Source organism: Anomaloglossus baeobatrachus, chromosome 5 (assembly GCF_048569485.1).
Source record: "Anomaloglossus baeobatrachus isolate aAnoBae1 chromosome 5, aAnoBae1.hap1, whole genome shotgun sequence".
Lineage (NCBI taxonomy): Eukaryota > Metazoa > Chordata > Amphibia > Anura > Aromobatidae > Anomaloglossus > Anomaloglossus baeobatrachus.
In genome coordinates this window covers 60,800,318-60,816,335 of record NC_134357.1, presented here as the reverse complement: position 1 = coordinate 60,816,335, position 16,018 = coordinate 60,800,318, and the positions used below count along the sequence as shown (strand labels likewise).

Genomic DNA, 16,018 nt, shown 5'->3' with positions numbered 1-16,018 from the left:
CGGAGGGATTCCATCCGGAACCGCCTGGTTTTTACGTGTCTGTTGAGCAGTTTGAGGTCCAGAACGGGACGGAAAGATCCGTCCTTTTTTGGCACCACAAACAAGTTGGAGTAAAAACCGTGACCCCATTGCTGAAGGGGAACAGGGATCACCACTCCTTCTGCCTTCAGAGTGCTCACTGCCTGAAGAAGAGCATCGGCTCGCTCGGGGGGCGGAGATGTTCTGAAGAAACGAGTCTGAGGACGCGAGCGGAAATCTATCCTGTAACCGTGGGACAAAATGTCTCTCACCCATCGGTCTTGGACATGTGGCAACCAGGCGTCGCAAAAGCGGGAGAGCCTGCCACCGACCGAGGATGCGGTGTGGGGAGGCCGAAAGTCATGAGGAGGCCGCTTTGGGAGCGGTTCCTCAGGCGGTCTTTTTAGGACGTGACTTAGACCGCCATGAATCAGAGTTCCTCTGACCCTTCTGTGGCCTGTTGGACGAGGAGAATTGAGACCTGGCTGCGGGCCGAAAGGACCGAAACCTCGATTGTACCTTCCTTTGTTGAGGTCTGTTTGGTTTGGACTGGGGTAAGGACGAGTCCTTTCCCTTGGATTGTTTAATGATTTCATCCAATTGCTCGCCAAACAGGCGGTTGCCAGAAAATGGCAAACCGGTTAAGAACTTTTTGGAAGCAGAGTCTGCCTTCCATTCACGTAGCCACATGGCCCTGCGGACTGCCACCGAATTGGCGGATGCTACCGCCGTACGGCTCGCAGAGTCCAGGACAGCATTCATGGCGTAGGACGCAAATGCCGACGCCTGAGAGGTTAAGGACACAACCTGCGGAGTAGAGGCACGTGTGACTGCATTAATCTCAGACTGACAAGCTGAGATAGCTTGGAGTGCCCATACGGCTGCGAATGCCGGAGCAAAGGACGCGCCGATAGCTTCATAGATGGATTTCATCAGGAGCTCTATCTGCCTGTCAGTGGCATCCTTGAGTGATGCACCGTCTGCCACTGCAACTATGGATCTAGCCGCCAGTCTAGAGATTGGAGGATCCACCTTGGGACACTGAGCCCAACCCTTCACTACGTCAGGGGGGAAGGGATAACGTGTGTCATTAAGGTGCTTAGTAAAGCGCTTATCTGGATGAAGTCGAGGGAAGCTCCCTGCGAGCCCGCTTAGCCGGTCTGGGACTGCGGTCCGTGTCGGAGTCCTCACCGTGGGACCTAAGAGTCGCCCCAGGAGCACTTTGCTGCGCCGACCGAGGGGGGTCTGAGTGAAAAGGTTCAACAGTGCCCGGGGCTTGTGTTACAGGTCTGGACTGCAAAGCTTCTAGTATCTTAGCAGACCATTTATCCATAGACTCAGAAAGTTTGTCAGCGAATACTGCAAACTCTGTCCCTGTCACCTGGACAGTGGCAGCAGGTGGTTCCACCTGGGCCGAGGGCCCCACCAGTGGCAGAGGCTCCGGCTGAGTGAGTGTCACAGGGGCCGAGCATTGCACACAATGAGGGTAGGTGGAACCTGCAGGTAGCATAGCCGCACATGAGGTACAGGTTGCAAAGTAAGCCTGTGCCTTGGCACCCTTGCTTTTTGCGGACGACATGCTGTTGTCTCCTCTTAGAGCAATCAGAGAGGGTATATAGCCAAAGCAGTATTGCGGCCGTACAGCGTAAATGTATACAATATAAGCATATAAATATACACTTCAGCACCCAGGGGGGCAAGCACCTAGTAACAGGTGCTGCTTACCGACCGCCCTCAGCGTTTGTGTGATCACCAGATTCCCTGCCTGGGTCTCCCAGAGCTGTTGGAGCTCGTCTCTGAAGTTCCCCAGCGTCAGAAGTGCTGATAGGAATGGCTGCCAGCGTTCTGAGAGGAGGAGGGAGCCGTGGGTGTGCCTTAGAAAGTGCGGGAATCTGGTGCCCCACGGTGCTCAGTGAGGGGGGAGGAGGATACAAAGTATGCTCCAGCCCTCAGCGCTGACGTCCAGTGCAGCGTCCCGCCCTTACCCCTGACTGGCAGGCCTGGGGGCGGGAATATGCGGTACCAGGCCGCAAAAGCCGGGGACTAAAGTTATAAGCGCGGCCGGCAAACAAGCGCGGTCAGCGCGGTAGTCCTGGCGCACAAACACAACCAGCAGCTGCTGCAGCGTCCATTAGACAGGCGCTCTATGCGCCGTCCCCAAGGGGACACAGAGTACCTCAGAGGAGCAGGGCCTGTCCCTGACGATACCCGGTCTCCTGTCCAGCAGATTCCCCCAGGGGCTGCGGAGGGAGCACGGTCCCAGTGCCTGGTGACCGGTTAGGATCCCACTTCACCCAGAGCCCCTAAGGGATGGGGAAGGAAAACGGCATGTGGCTCCTGCCTGTGTACCCGCAATGGGTACCTCAACCTTAACAGCACCGCCGACCAGAGTGGGGTGAGAAGGGAGCATGCCGGGGGCCCTGTTATGGGCCCTCTTTTCTTCCATCCGATAAAATCAGCAGCTGCTGCTGACTAAATTGTGGAGCTTGCGTGCATGTGTGCCTCCTTCAACACAAAGCATAAAAACTGAGGAGCCCGTGATGCACGGGGGGGTGTATAGGCAGAGGGGAGGGGTTTACACTTTTAAGTGTAATACTTTGTGTGGCCTCCGGAGGCAGAAGCTATACACCCAATTGTCTGGGTCTCCCAATGGAGCGACAAAGAAAGGTGCTTTTTCTGGAGGAAGAAAAACAGACCCCCCCGCCCCCCCCCCTCCCCCCCCCGTCTGTCCTCCTATGACAACCAGAGCAATTGATATGAGGCCATTTACATATTCATTGTAGTTGTCACTTTCTGATCCAATATAGGATCTGTTTGACAACAAGTCCTATGCGCGGCACCTGAGGGGCGGAGGAGATCGGCCATTGATAATCTTGTACAGGTTTTCCAGGAGGAGATCGTCCCAGTAGAGGTCGCAGAACTTCTCACAGATGGCGCTGCAGAAGGTCGAATGCTGAAGACCTTTCAGGGCAAGAATATATTCACCTACACAAAAAAGGAGAATCAAAAACACTATAAATGTTATATAGACAATAGACTATATTGAATATAAATAATAGAATGTATAGACTTCCGTTGTTTGGTTTGTTTTTTTTTTTATTTAAAACCCAAGACACGGGTTCAAAAGTGCCCAATATGCTTATTTTTATGGTCTTTGTCCAGAAGAATGATGCCCAGCCTTGTTCCAGTAGCCCAGTGATTACCCTGACCCACCAGGGATACTACTGTATGTATTAAATCACTGAAGCACTAGGTTACAATGTGTGATGTTGCAGGAGTGTAAAAAAGTAGGGGATATTACCATCCAGGGTCTGGGCAACAAATCCCTTTAAAAAAAAAAAAAAAACACGTCAAAAAGGTGTATTGTAGGCTAAACATTATCACCTATTCACTAAACACTGAAGACACTTCAAAAGGGTTATTCCCAACTTAATAAATGAGTACTGTTGGATAGAGCCGGTATATACAAATCATTTTGCAATTCACTTCTTATTCAAATTTTTATCAGTTCTTGAGATAAACACTTTTCTTTGTTTGTTTACAGCTCGTTGCCTTGGAGACCGACCACCGCACAGTGCTTACAGGATCTATTCTTTTGAGCTTGAAATTGCTGTTTTGAAGCTTGGCAAGATCGCTGGAGTGTGCGGTTACCTTCTAATCTCCGCTGGCTTCAGTGCCTAGGTACAGTACTAGCTAGACAGCAGCGGTGGTCGGTCTCCTAGCAACAAGCTGTAAACAAATGATAAGTGTTACTGTGCCGCCCCTGCAGCGGTCAAAGCACTCGGATCCTGGGTCTGCTGCTGTGGCTCGGGGGCTTGTGGACACTCGAATTGTAAAAAAGGGCTATTGACAGGGGAATAATAGTTCGTGACGCCATCCGTGGTGTATGGTAAGGGGAGTACCACCGCTGCCGATGGGAGTACCCAGGGTAGATGGAGTGGGGCAGCCAGATGACGTTTCCCTCCACAGGTAGGGGAGGCCGGAATCTCTGGATTGTGGGGTGCAGGGCTGGGCGGTAGCAGGGGATGACCATGTACTCACTGAGACAACGTCGGTGATGAAAAGCAGACTCTGAAAACAAGGTAAACCAAGTCTCTGAGTGCCGCTGTCCTCTTGAGGGGGCCCGTCCGGATAGCCATCCCCTGCAGTACTGCCAGGTGGTCCAGAGCCTGCCTCCGTGCATAAATTTAGAAGTGTTCAGTTGGCCCATAAGCTTGAAGCTGTCCAGGCTCCGCTCCCTACTATTGGTAAAAGAGCTGTGCTCTCAAGGGCTTGGGATTTCTATGGGCTGCTTGGGTTGATAAGCCCCATCCCCCTCGTTGCGCTAGTTGCCCCTGATCTCTGAGCTTCTTGGGGACAGTCCATAAAGTCACTAACCTCCGCAGGTTAATTGCCAGTTTGCCTGAAGCTACTCCCCGACCTAGGGTCCAGTACCCCGGCCGTGCTTTCGGTCCCGGACCGGCTATTGAACTCGAGCTGCTGACTGTCCTCTAAGACTAGGTACAGGCACCCAGTCCCAATATCCCACGACCGGTTCTCCGACTCCTCCGGTCCAGACCACCGTCTGCGACCCAGGTTTTCACAGGGAGCCACACACTCCTCTGTCTTCCTGGGAGCTCCAACCCCCAAGTTCCTCTCACTTTTGTCCCCTGGAGCCAACTACTCCGTCACCTACCACCAGTCTGCCTGACCACTAGGTGGGCGGCCCTATTCCAGCTCAGCAGCCCACTGGGTGTGGTGTGAGGTGTGGTTGGGATTTTGGATGCTGATGGAGGCAGTACCATAGGTTGGGAACCCAGAATCATGGGGGTTTGAGTCCTGCACTAAGAATAAAGAGCGCGCAGTACCCTGTGACGACCTGACTAGTCCAGGGGCGTCACATTACTATCTCAAAGACGGCCGCATATTTAATAGGCAGTAAATTGTAAAGGTGTTTTAAATTCAAGGACTATGCAACACTAGCCACCTGTGAAGATGGAAATAACCCTTTAAAGGAGTCAAAGATTTAACCCCCTTCATCTTCCATTCTGATCTATAATACTAAAGCTATTCTCCTGGGCTTATATTTAGGGCCAGGGCACATGCTGTCAAATATAAGAATGGAATGTCAGGGCGCATGCAAGTCCCTTTCTCTACCAGTCAGTAGGGGTCCATGCAGATTCAACAGTTACACTACTCACTTACAAAAAGTTTGGCATATTTGGCTTCCGGGTGAAATTTCAGGATGATCCTCTGATGCCCTCTAACCTTTTCAGGTCACCTTAATGTGACCTTCTCTAAACTTCTGAATCCACATGTCCAACTGTTCAATGTTTCAGGACTTTTTGCACATCTTGCTTTTCTCTAACAAGGATCTTAATGGCAAAATTCACAACAGGGATTTGATCCATGAATCGCCCAATAAATGTCGGGGTTCAATTAGAATTGGTATTTAAACAGTCCTCCTCATCATCCCCTTCACATTAGAGAACATGAGACGAAGACGACACCTAACAATTGATCAGCAGTACCTCACCATTGCGAGGCTTTGAGCAGGATGTTCTGTGAAAGAAGTGGCCATTGAGCTCAGAGTGTCACCAGCAAGTTGTAAAGAGATACAGAGAGACTGGAAGAGTCACAGAAAGGCTGAGAAGTGCTTTGGCCACAACCCACACTGATGACCGATTCATTGTGAACAATGGCCTTCGGAACCAGATGATGAATGCCACACAGCTCCCGGCACATTTAAGGGAGGTGAGAGGCACCCAAGTGTAACATCAGTCCAATTGAAACCGTTTACATCAGCGTGGGCTGTACACTAAACGACCTGCAAGGGTGCCTGACCACACCACCAGGCACAGGCATCATCTATACTAGACAAAGGACCAGTGGGTCTCAGTACTGTTCACTGATGAACGTCGAATCACGCAGAGTGAGCAGAAATGATGGCCGCCAATGACGTTGGAGACGTCAAGGAGAGTGCTATGGATCAGCCACTGTTTTGACCAGACGAGCCTTTGATGGTGGTGGTGATAGTGTGGCCGGTGTGTCTAGTCAGTACAGAACTGCCCTACTTTGTGTGACTGGTACAGTGACAGCCCCTACTACTGGAATAACATCATTAATCTAGTGATTGTGCCTCCGTTTGAACAACACAGGCCTAATTTCATCTTCATGGATGACAATGTGCCAGCTCATTGAGGTCTCATCATTCGGGAACGGCTGCTGGAGACTGGGACACTTCAAATGGAGTGGCCTGCACTTTCTCCAGATCTGAATCCCATAGAAAACCTATGGGATCAGCCGAGTCACCATGTAGAGGCCATAACTCTGTACCTCTGAACCTCAATCACCTGAGGGCCGCCCTTCAAGAAGAGTAGGATGCCATGCCTCAGCAGACAATAACTCCACTTGTGAATAGCAGGAGACGTCATTGTCAGCTGTTATTGATACTCAAGGCCACATGACAAGTTATTGAAACATTGACATTTTGGGGGTATACCCACCGCTGTTGGCTTTTGTTTCAATAAAAGGAGATTAGGAAATCACCATTGCATGGTTATACCTAAATCCCCTACTCTCATAAGATCTCTCTGTAGCATTAACTTTTTACATTTTCCATAAATTTCACCCAAAAGTCAGATATCCCTATCATATTGGGAGTTGTGCATCTCCTACCCAGTTGATGGGTGATGCCCCCTTGTGCTACCCGTATGTGTATTTGGCTACTTACCCATTGCAAGATCTTCAACCCCATTTTCAAGGTAGCCGTCAAACGCAAACTCCTCATGTAAGACGTTGACCACTTTCTGTAGAGAAGAGCACGTGTGCTTTGTAGGTGGAGATTCCCCATTAACCAAAGTATGATTTGAGGCGTTACTGGAGGGCGAATCTGGTTTCCCCAACCAATTGTGAAGAGTGCCGTTCATAGAAGGTAATCCATCGTTGGGAGTACTTTGTGACGCTTTACATTTGTCCGATGAGGCTGCTGGAGGAGATCTGGGGGACGCATGGTCATTACTAACTAAATCATTATTTAGAAGAGGTCCAGTAGGGGGTACAGAGGAGGTCTTCATGGTCTGGGACGCGGGCTCGGCTGCCAGGGATACACTTGGGATATGCTCTGGAATACTGAGCTGTACCCGGACAAGAGTGAGGTTTCCAGTTTTCGGATCCTGTTTCAATAAATAATTATTGACGATGGGGCTGCTGGTCAGGGTAGAGGAGTTGGAAGACACCGAGGAGGCCGCTGATGGGCTTTTGTCCTTCTGATCGTAAGAACAGTCCGTAATACTGGAGTCAGATTTAAAAGAAACTTTGGCTCGGAAAGAGTTACTGCCGGATTGTAATACTTGGTTGGATTTTTCTTCGTCCACATGGTTCTCTATTTCCTTCACAGATATGTCCTCCTCTACGCGGTCTTCGGTACTCGCATACGGTTGGGGGTAAGGTGATGGGTTCGGTATTTGATTGCTGGAAGAAATGTACAGATATTTAGGATAAAGAGAATTTTGTTTACTTACCGTAAATTCTTTTTCTTATAGTTCCGTATTGGGAGACCCAGACCATGGGTGTATAGCTTCTGCCTCCGGAGGACACACAAAGTACTACACTCAAAAGTGTAGCTCCTCCCTCTAAGCGTATACACCCCCTGGAGAACCAGATCTAGCCAGTTTAGTGCAAAAGCTGAAGGAGAATAGCCACCCACAAGTAAAAACAGAGCAAGAACCGGAACAACCGGAGACCCTGTCCACGACAACAGCCGGTGATAACACGCGGAACAAGAAACTGCCAACAGGCAACAGGGAGGGAGCTGGGTCTCCCAATACGGAACTATAAGAAAAAGAATTTACGGTACGTAAACAAAATTCTCTTTTTCTTTATCGTTCCTATGGGAGACCCAGACCATGGGACGTCTCAAAGCAGTCCATGGGTGGGAATAAACAGAAAAACTAAGAAGTAGGCGGAGCCTAACTTCATAAATGGGCGACAGCCGCCTGAAGGATGCGTCTGCCAAAGCTCGCATCTGCCGAAGCATGAGCATGCACTTGGTAGTGCTTTGAAAAGGTATGCAGGCTAGTCCAAGTGGCAGCCTGACAGACTTGCTGAGCCGTAGCCTGGTGCCTGAAAGCCCAAGAGGCACCGACAGCTCTGGTCGAGTGTGCCTTGATCCCCGGCGGGGGAGGCACCTGAGAACACTGGTAGGCATCCGAAATGGTCGACCTAATCCAACGAGCTAAGGTCGGCTTAGAAGCAGAGAGGCCCTTACGCCGACCTGTGGTTAGCACAAAAAGAGAGGTGCACCGCCTAAGCGCAGCGGTGCGAGACACATAGATCCGGAGAGCACGCACCAGATCCAGAGTATGCAACGCTTTTTCAAAGCGATGAACAGGAGCCGGACAAAAGGAAGGTAGGGTAATGTCCTGGTTAAGGTGGAAAGGAGAAACCACCTTAGGAAGAAAGTCCGGAGTCGGACGGAGAACCACCTTGTCTTGATGAAAAACCAAAAAAGGTGACTCCGAAGAGAGCGCAGCCAAATCAGAGACTCTCCTGAGGGAAGTTATGGCCACTAGAAAAACCACTTTCTGTGAAAGACGAAACAAAGAAACCTCCCTAAGAGGCTCAAAGGGGGGTTTCTGCAAAACCGTGAGAACCAAATTGAGGTCCCAGGGATCCAAGGGCCGCCGGTAAGGCGGAATGATGTGAGACGCGCCCTGCAAGAAGGTGCGGACCTGAGCCAGCCGGGCGATACGCCGCTGGAACAGCACTGACAGAGCCAAGACTTGTCCCTTGAGAGAGTTGAGGGACAGTCCTAGCTGCAGACCGGACTGTAGAAAGGACAGAAGGGTCGGCAAGGAAAAAGGCCAAGGAGGATGGCCGGAAGAGCGACACCAGGACAGGAAAATTTTCCAAGTCCTGCGATAGATCTTAGAGGAGGAAGACTTACGGGCCCGAGTCATAGTGGAGATGACTTCAGGAGGAATACCAGAAGCCGTCAAAAACCAGGACTCAAGAGCCACGCCGTCAATCTGAGAGCCGCAGAATTCTGGCGGAAAAACGGACCTTGTGAGAGAAGGTCTGGACGGTCCGGAAGATGCCACGGCACCTCTACGGACAGATGGAGCAGGTCTGGATACCAAGCTCGCCTGGGCCAGTCCGGAGCAATGAGGATGACTCGACGGCCCTCCATTCTGATCTTGCGCAGAACTCTGGGCAAGAGAGCTAGAGGGGGAAAACACGTAGGACAGACGAAACTGGGACCAGTCTTGAACCAGAGCATCCGCGGCGAATGCCTGAGGATCGTGGGAGCGAGCCACGTAAACCGGAACCTTGTTGTTGTGACGGGATGCCATTAGGTCCACGTCCGGAGTGCCCCACTTGCGGCAGATTGACTGAAACACTGCCGGATGCAGGGACCACTCGCCACTGTCCACGGTTTGACGGCTGAGATAATCTGCCTCCCAGTTTTCCACGCCTGGGATGTGGACTGCGGATATGGTGGACTTGGAGTCCTCCGTCCATTGAAGGATGCGTTGAACCTCCAACATTGCCAGGCGGCTGCATGTCCCGCCTTGGTGATTGATGTAGGCAACCGCTGTCGCGTTGTCTGACTGGACTCGGATGTGCTTACCCGCCAATAGGTGGTGAAAAGCTAGGAGAGCCAGAAGCACGGCTCTGGTTTCCAGCACATTGATCGAGAGGGCTGACTCGGACGGAGTCCAAGTGCCCTGTGCTCGGTGGTGGAGACATACCGCTCCCCAGCCGGATAGACTGGCATCCGTGGTGAGGATCACGCAGGACGGGGCCAGGAAGGAGCGTCCCTGAGACAGAGAGAGGGGCCGAAGCCACCACTGAAGAGAGCTCCTGGTCTGTGGCGACAGAGCCACTAACCTGTGCAAGGAGGAAGGCCGCTTGTCCCAACAGCGGAGAATGTCCAGCTGCAGTGGACGCAGATGGAACTGGGCAAAGGGAACAGCCTCCATTGACGCCACCATCTGACCCAGCACCTGCATCAGGCGCCTGATGGAATAACGGCGGGGCCTCAGCAGAGAGCGCACCGCCAGTTGGAGGGACTGCTGTTTGATTAAGGGCAACTTCACAAGTGCCGGCAGAGTCTCGAACTGCATCCCTAGGTACGTGAGCCTCTGGGTCGGAGTCAGAGTGGATTTGGGCAGATTGACAAGCCACCCGAATTGGGCTAGAGTGGCGAGAATGAGCGAGACACTCCGCTGACAGTCTGCGCTGGATGAAGCCTTGACCAGAAGGTCGTCCAGGTAAGGAATCACTGCCAACCCCTGGAGGTGCAGAACCGCAATCACTGCTGCCATGACATTGGTGAATACCCGAGGGGCCGTGGCTAACCCGAAGGGAAGAGCCACGAATTGGAAATGTTCCTCTCAGATTGCAAAACGTAGCCAACGCTGGTGTGAAACTGCAATTGGCACATGTAGATAGGCATCTCTGATGTCAATGGATGCCAGGAAATCCCCTTGGGTCATTGAGGCAATGACTGATCGCAGAGACTCCATGCGAAAATGCCGCACCTGAACTTGCTTGTTGAGAAGCTTGAGATCCAGGATGGGCCGGAAGGAACCGTCCTTTTTGGGGACTAGGAAGAGATTTGAGTAGAAACCTCTGAACCGTTCCCGGGCGGGAACCGGTACAATTACTCCGTTGGCCTGCAAGGATGCCACGGCCTGAGAGAAGGCGGCGGCCTTGGAGCAGGGGGGAGTTGACAAAAAAAATCTGTTTGGCGGGTTGGAAGAGAATTCTACCCTGTAGCCGTGGGAGATGATATCCCGCACCCACTGATCGGAGACGTGTTGGAACCACGCGTCGCCAAAGTGGGAGAGCCTGCCACCGACTAAGGACGTTGCTGGCGCGGACAGATAGTCAAGAGGAGGCTGCCTTAGTGGCAGCAGCTCCTGCGGTCTTCTGTGGACGCGCTTTTGTGCGCCAGTTGGATTTTTGGTCCTTGGCAGTGTTAGTGGACGAGGCCGAGGGCTTAGAGGACGACCAGTTGGAGGAACGAAAGGAACGAAACCTCGACTGATTCCTACCCTGGACAGGTTTCCTGGTTTTGGTTTGTGGCATGGAAGTACTCTTCCCGCCAGTAGCTTCCTTAATAATTTCATCCAGCTGTTCACCGAATAGCCTGGACCCAGCAAAAGGGAGCCCAGCAAGGTACTTCTTTGAAGAAGCATCTGCCTTCCACTCTCGAAGCCACAAGATCCTGCGGATAGCGAGGGAATTAGCCGAAGCCACCGCAGTGCGGTGAGAAGCCTCCAGCATGGCAGACATGGCATAGGATGAAAAAGCTGAAGCTTGGGATGTTAAGGTAACCAATTCGGGCATAGATTCCCTGGCGAGGGAATGCATCTCCTCTAGAGAAGCAGAGATGGCTTTGAGAGCCCACACTGCTGCAAAAGATGGGGAGAACGAGGCCCCTGCCGCCTCATATACAGATTTGGCCAGAAGGTCAACCTGGCGGTCAGTGGAATCCTTAAGAGAGGTGCCATCAGCCACTGATACAACGGTCCGGGCTGAGAGTCTAGACACCGGAGGGTCTACCTTTGGTGAATGAGCCCACTCCTTGACCACCTCAGGTGGAAAGGGAAAACGGTCATCAGACCCACGCTTTGGGAAGCGTTTGTCAGGACAGGCCCTAGGCTTGGTCACAGCGGCCTGAAAACTGGAGTGGTTAAAGAACACACTCTTTGTCCTCTTAGGCAAGGTAAACTGGTGCTTTTCTGCCAGAGAGGGTTGCTCCACTGATACTGGCGGATTGAGATCCAGCACAGAATTAATGGACGCAATCAAATCACTAACATCTGAGTCACTTTCGGACAGGTCAATGGGGCACATGGAGTTAGCCTCCGAGCCCCCTGTAAAGGCATCCTCCTCGTCCTGCGAGTCAGCTTCTGAAACAGAGCCGCGGGACGAGGAAGGAGAGGGAGCCCTGCGTCTCCTCTTAGGAGGACGGGGTCTGGGACCAGATGAATCCTCTGTGAGCTCCGCTGAGAGAGCCCTAGCAGCAGAGGCACCCTGTGAAGAGGGCTGATGCATGTTCAGCAAAGTCCGGGACAGCTGTCCCATGGAGTCGGCAAAAGACTGGGAGATAGACCTAGATAAGGATTCTACCCAAGCCGGGGGTTCAGCCACAGGAGCCGGAGCAGCCGGAGAGACCACTGGGGGTGCGATTCCAGGCTGAGGCATCGTCAGGTTAGAGCAGGCATCACAATGTGGATAGGTGCTCGGTTCAGACAGTAGGAGCTTACATGCAGTGCATACTGAATACAGCTTTGGAGCCTTGCTCCTCGTGTGAGACATGCTGCTGGAGTGGGGGCTCTGCCAGAATGACCCCCAGAGAGTATATACAGAGGTCCACAACCAGAGGTTGTGGCTTACCAGACCGCTGGAGCGGTGTTGTGTGCCCTCCAGATCCCGAAGCCCGGACCCCCAAGCACCTCAGCAGGGATGCTGCAGACCAGTGCCTGATCACAGAGAAAACGCTGAGAAAATGCCGCCGGAGCGAAGAGAGGGGGCGGGACTTACTCTGAGAGCGGGATCTGGAGGGCCAAAGAGACTTACAGGGGAGGAGACATGAACCCAGTGAGGAGTGTCCCTCCCCTGTGCAGAACGGCCGCTGGGCGGAGCCGCGCTGTCCCTCTGCATGAATGCCATGCGATGGCAGTGAAACCGAAAGTAGGCCTCCGGCGAAGCCGGGGGCTAAATTTGAGCGGTGCGCCCGGCGCGCAGGCACCATCGGCGCGGTTCTCAGGCGACAGCCGGAAATGTCATAAAACTCACTCAGCACACTCTCCCACAACAATAAAGTACAGGGACCCCCAATATATAAACGTCTCAGGTACTTAGCTTGCTGAGACGCAGGGTTCCAAGTCCCTGGGGATGAGTGCTCCGGTCCAGCAGGATCCTGAAGGACTGCGGATTGAGTCTCCTGCCAAGCATGGAGAACCGTGCTGGCTCCCACTTCAAGCCAGATCCCAGGAGGGATGGTGAAGGAGCGCGGCATGTAAGGCTCCAGCCTTGGAATCAACCTTAACAGCACCGCCGACACAGTGGGGTGAGAAGGGACATGTCGGGGGTCCAGGCTTGGACCCGCTTTTCTTCAAACTCTTTCCAAAAATCAAAAATCAGATGAGAATGCATGTGTGGATGTATGCCTCCTGAACACAAAGCGATAAACTGGCTAGATCTGGTTCTCCAGGGGGTGTATAAGCTCAGAGGGAGGAGCTACACTTTTGAGTGTAGTACTTTGTGTGTCCTCCGGAGGCAGAAGCTATACACCCATGGTCTGGGTCTCCCATAGGAACGATAAAGAAATAGTTATCTAGGGACCCAAAACGCAGCCTATCTCCCGGTTTCTTGCTTGTTGTGGGTGGTGAGCTCCGGAACGATCAGTAGCTGACACTAGTGGTATTGTCGTACTGCTGTGCGCTCCCTGATGCCACTAATAGAGGTCACTGAAGCTGACCAGATCCTATGAGCCCACCTGCTTTTGAGCAGCACTTAGAAGCGTTGTAAGAAAGCGCTTGTAAGCGCTGCGCTCCTTACCTAGGAGATCGGTCACCACAGACATTGCCGAGGGGACCTTAACAATGAGCAGTAAATGGCAGAATTAAAAATCCCCTTTTCTTTTGAGAACTGAGAGGATTGTTAATAAGAGGAATTGCTGCTCGTTTCTTTAAAAAGCACTTTGCAATTTGACACATTTATCATGAGACAATCCCTTTAGCCACAGTAATGACAGTACTTTTATACACGTGATATTTTGTTTTTAAAAAAAAAAAAAAACAAAAAAAAAAACAGTAATTTTTCCATCAACCTTCAACATCACGTCTTCCATATACAATCAGTATTTCAGCATGGATTAAAAAACTACACAAGCCATGATACACTCTGAATAAGTTTCATTAAAGGGGTGGTTCACCCATTTTTTTTATTTTCTGTAGGAGTTCTACTTACCTTTCTAGGCGTTTTCTCCTTTGGCTTCTGTTTCCAGTTCTGGCACTGAGCGGCGCTATCCTGCACGCTCAGTGCCTGTCACATGACCCCCTGGAGCTGTGGCCGCCAGCATCCTCTGACGTCCCGGCATTTCCGGGCTCTCAAACTGGACGGGTACGTCAGAGGAGGCTGGCACCACTCAGATTGAGTGACAGGGCTGTGGGCGGTGACTACCGCACATCACAACCCAGCATCGAGGGGGGAGCCGGAGGACGTCACTGTGGAGCCGGCGTCCTGCAGATGGCGAGGCACGGGGCGCCAGTGTGCAGTACGGGGGGGGGGGGGGGGTGTTCTTCAGCTGAATCCCCCCCTGCACGTAAGTATGTGATCACACTCTCCACCCGCCCGCTCTGCTGCGATGTCAGGAGAGCGGCCGGTGTCGGGCAGTGTGATCATCTGCTCCTCCCAGCAGCAAGACACTGACAGGCATGTCACCGCTGTGCTCTGCCATCTGTCCTGCTGCATGGGACCAACTGTCTGCACTCTGTCACCTGCACCACAAGTCACAGAGTGGAGACAGTTGGTGACAGAGCACCTCTGCCCCCCCCCCCGTTCTTTCCCCACTCTCTTCTCTCCCCCCACTCTTCTCCCCCTCTTCTCTGCCCCCCTCTTATCCCTCTCTCCTCTCTTTTCCCTCGCTCTCTTCCCCCCTCGCTCTCTTTTCCTCCCCCTCCCTCTCTTCTCCCCCCTCTTTCTCCCCCCCTTTCTCTTCTCCCCCCCTCTTTCTCCCCCCCTTTCTCTCGTCCCCCCCCCTCTCTCTCGTCCCCCCCTCTCTCTCGTCCCCCCTCTCTCTCGTCCCCCCTCTCTCTCGTCCCCCCTCTCTCTCGTCCCCCCTCTCTCTCGTCCCCCCTCTCTCTCTCTCTCGTCCCCCCCTCTCTCTCTCGTCCCCCCCTCTCTCTCTCTCGTCCCCCCCTCTCTCTCTCTCGTCCCCCCCTCTCTCTCTCTCGTCCCCCCCTCTCTCTCTCTCGTCCCCCACTCTCTCTCTCTCGTCCCCCACTCTCTCTCTCTCGTCCCCCACTCTCTCTCTCTCGTCCCCCACTCTCTCTCTCTCGTCCCCCACTCTCTCTCTCTCGTCCCCCACTCTCTCTCTCTCGTCCCCCACTCTCTCTCTCTCGTCCCCCACTCTCTCTCTTGTCCCCCCCCCTCTCTCTTGTCCCCCCCTCTCGCTCTCTTCTCCCTCCCCGCTCGCTCTCTTCTCCCCCCCGCTCGCTCTCTTCTCCCCCCCGCTCGCTCTCTTTTCCTCCACCCCGCTCGCTCTTTTTCCTCGCTCTCTCCTGGCATGGTCAGTACAGAAATCTCTCCATCGTGGAGGGGTGAGAGGGAGTAATAAACATGGAGTCCCTACTGTGTCTGTGTATTTATTTCTAATAAAGTATTTTTCTCTGTGTGATGTCTTTTTTTTTTTTTTTTTTAAACCCTTTGTTGGAGATTCTTAATGGCCAGGTTAAACTTGGCCTGACATTAAGAATCTCGGGCTTTATACCAGCTGGTAAAACATAGCTGGTATTAACCCCTTATTACCCAGCGTGCCACCTGCCACAAGGGCCACTGGAAGAGTTGGATACAGCGCCTGAAGATGGCGCTTCTATGAAAGCGCCATTTTCTGGGGCAGCTGTGGACTGCAATTCGCAGTGGGGGGCCCAGAAAGTTTGGGCACCCTGCACTGTGGATTCCAATCCCCAGCTGCCTAGTTGTACCTGGCTGGACTCAAAAATTTGGCGAAGCCCACATCATTTTATTTTTTTTAATTATTTCATGAAATTCATGAAAAAAAAGGGCTTCTCTATATTTTTGGTTTCCAGCCGGGTATAACTAGGCAGCTGGGGGTTGGGGGCAGCCCGTAGCTGCCTGCTGTACCTGGCTAGCATAGAAAAATATGGCGAAGCCCACGTCATTTTCTTAAAAACGTGTTCAGGGAAAAACCTTTATAAAAAAAAAATGCTTCCCTGCATTTCTATTGCCAGTGAAAGTAACACCAAGCAGCGGGGGCTAGCAG

General features: G+C 52.4%; 1 protein-coding gene across 1 annotated transcript in view; it reads right to left on the bottom strand.

Moving 5' to 3' along the window:
- The window catches only part of KNDC1 (kinase non-catalytic C-lobe domain containing 1), a 218,366-nt gene that overhangs the window by 99,630 nt on the left and 102,718 nt on the right, over window positions 1-16,018 (bottom strand). The window contains exons 14-15 of the mRNA XM_075348552.1: window positions 6,731-7,470; window positions 2,859-3,003 (exon numbers count right to left, since the gene is read on the bottom strand). Coding sequence (XP_075204667.1) covers window positions 2,859-3,003; window positions 6,731-7,470 — 885 coding nt within the window. The remainder of the gene's footprint in view (window positions 1-2,858; window positions 3,004-6,730; window positions 7,471-16,018) is intronic.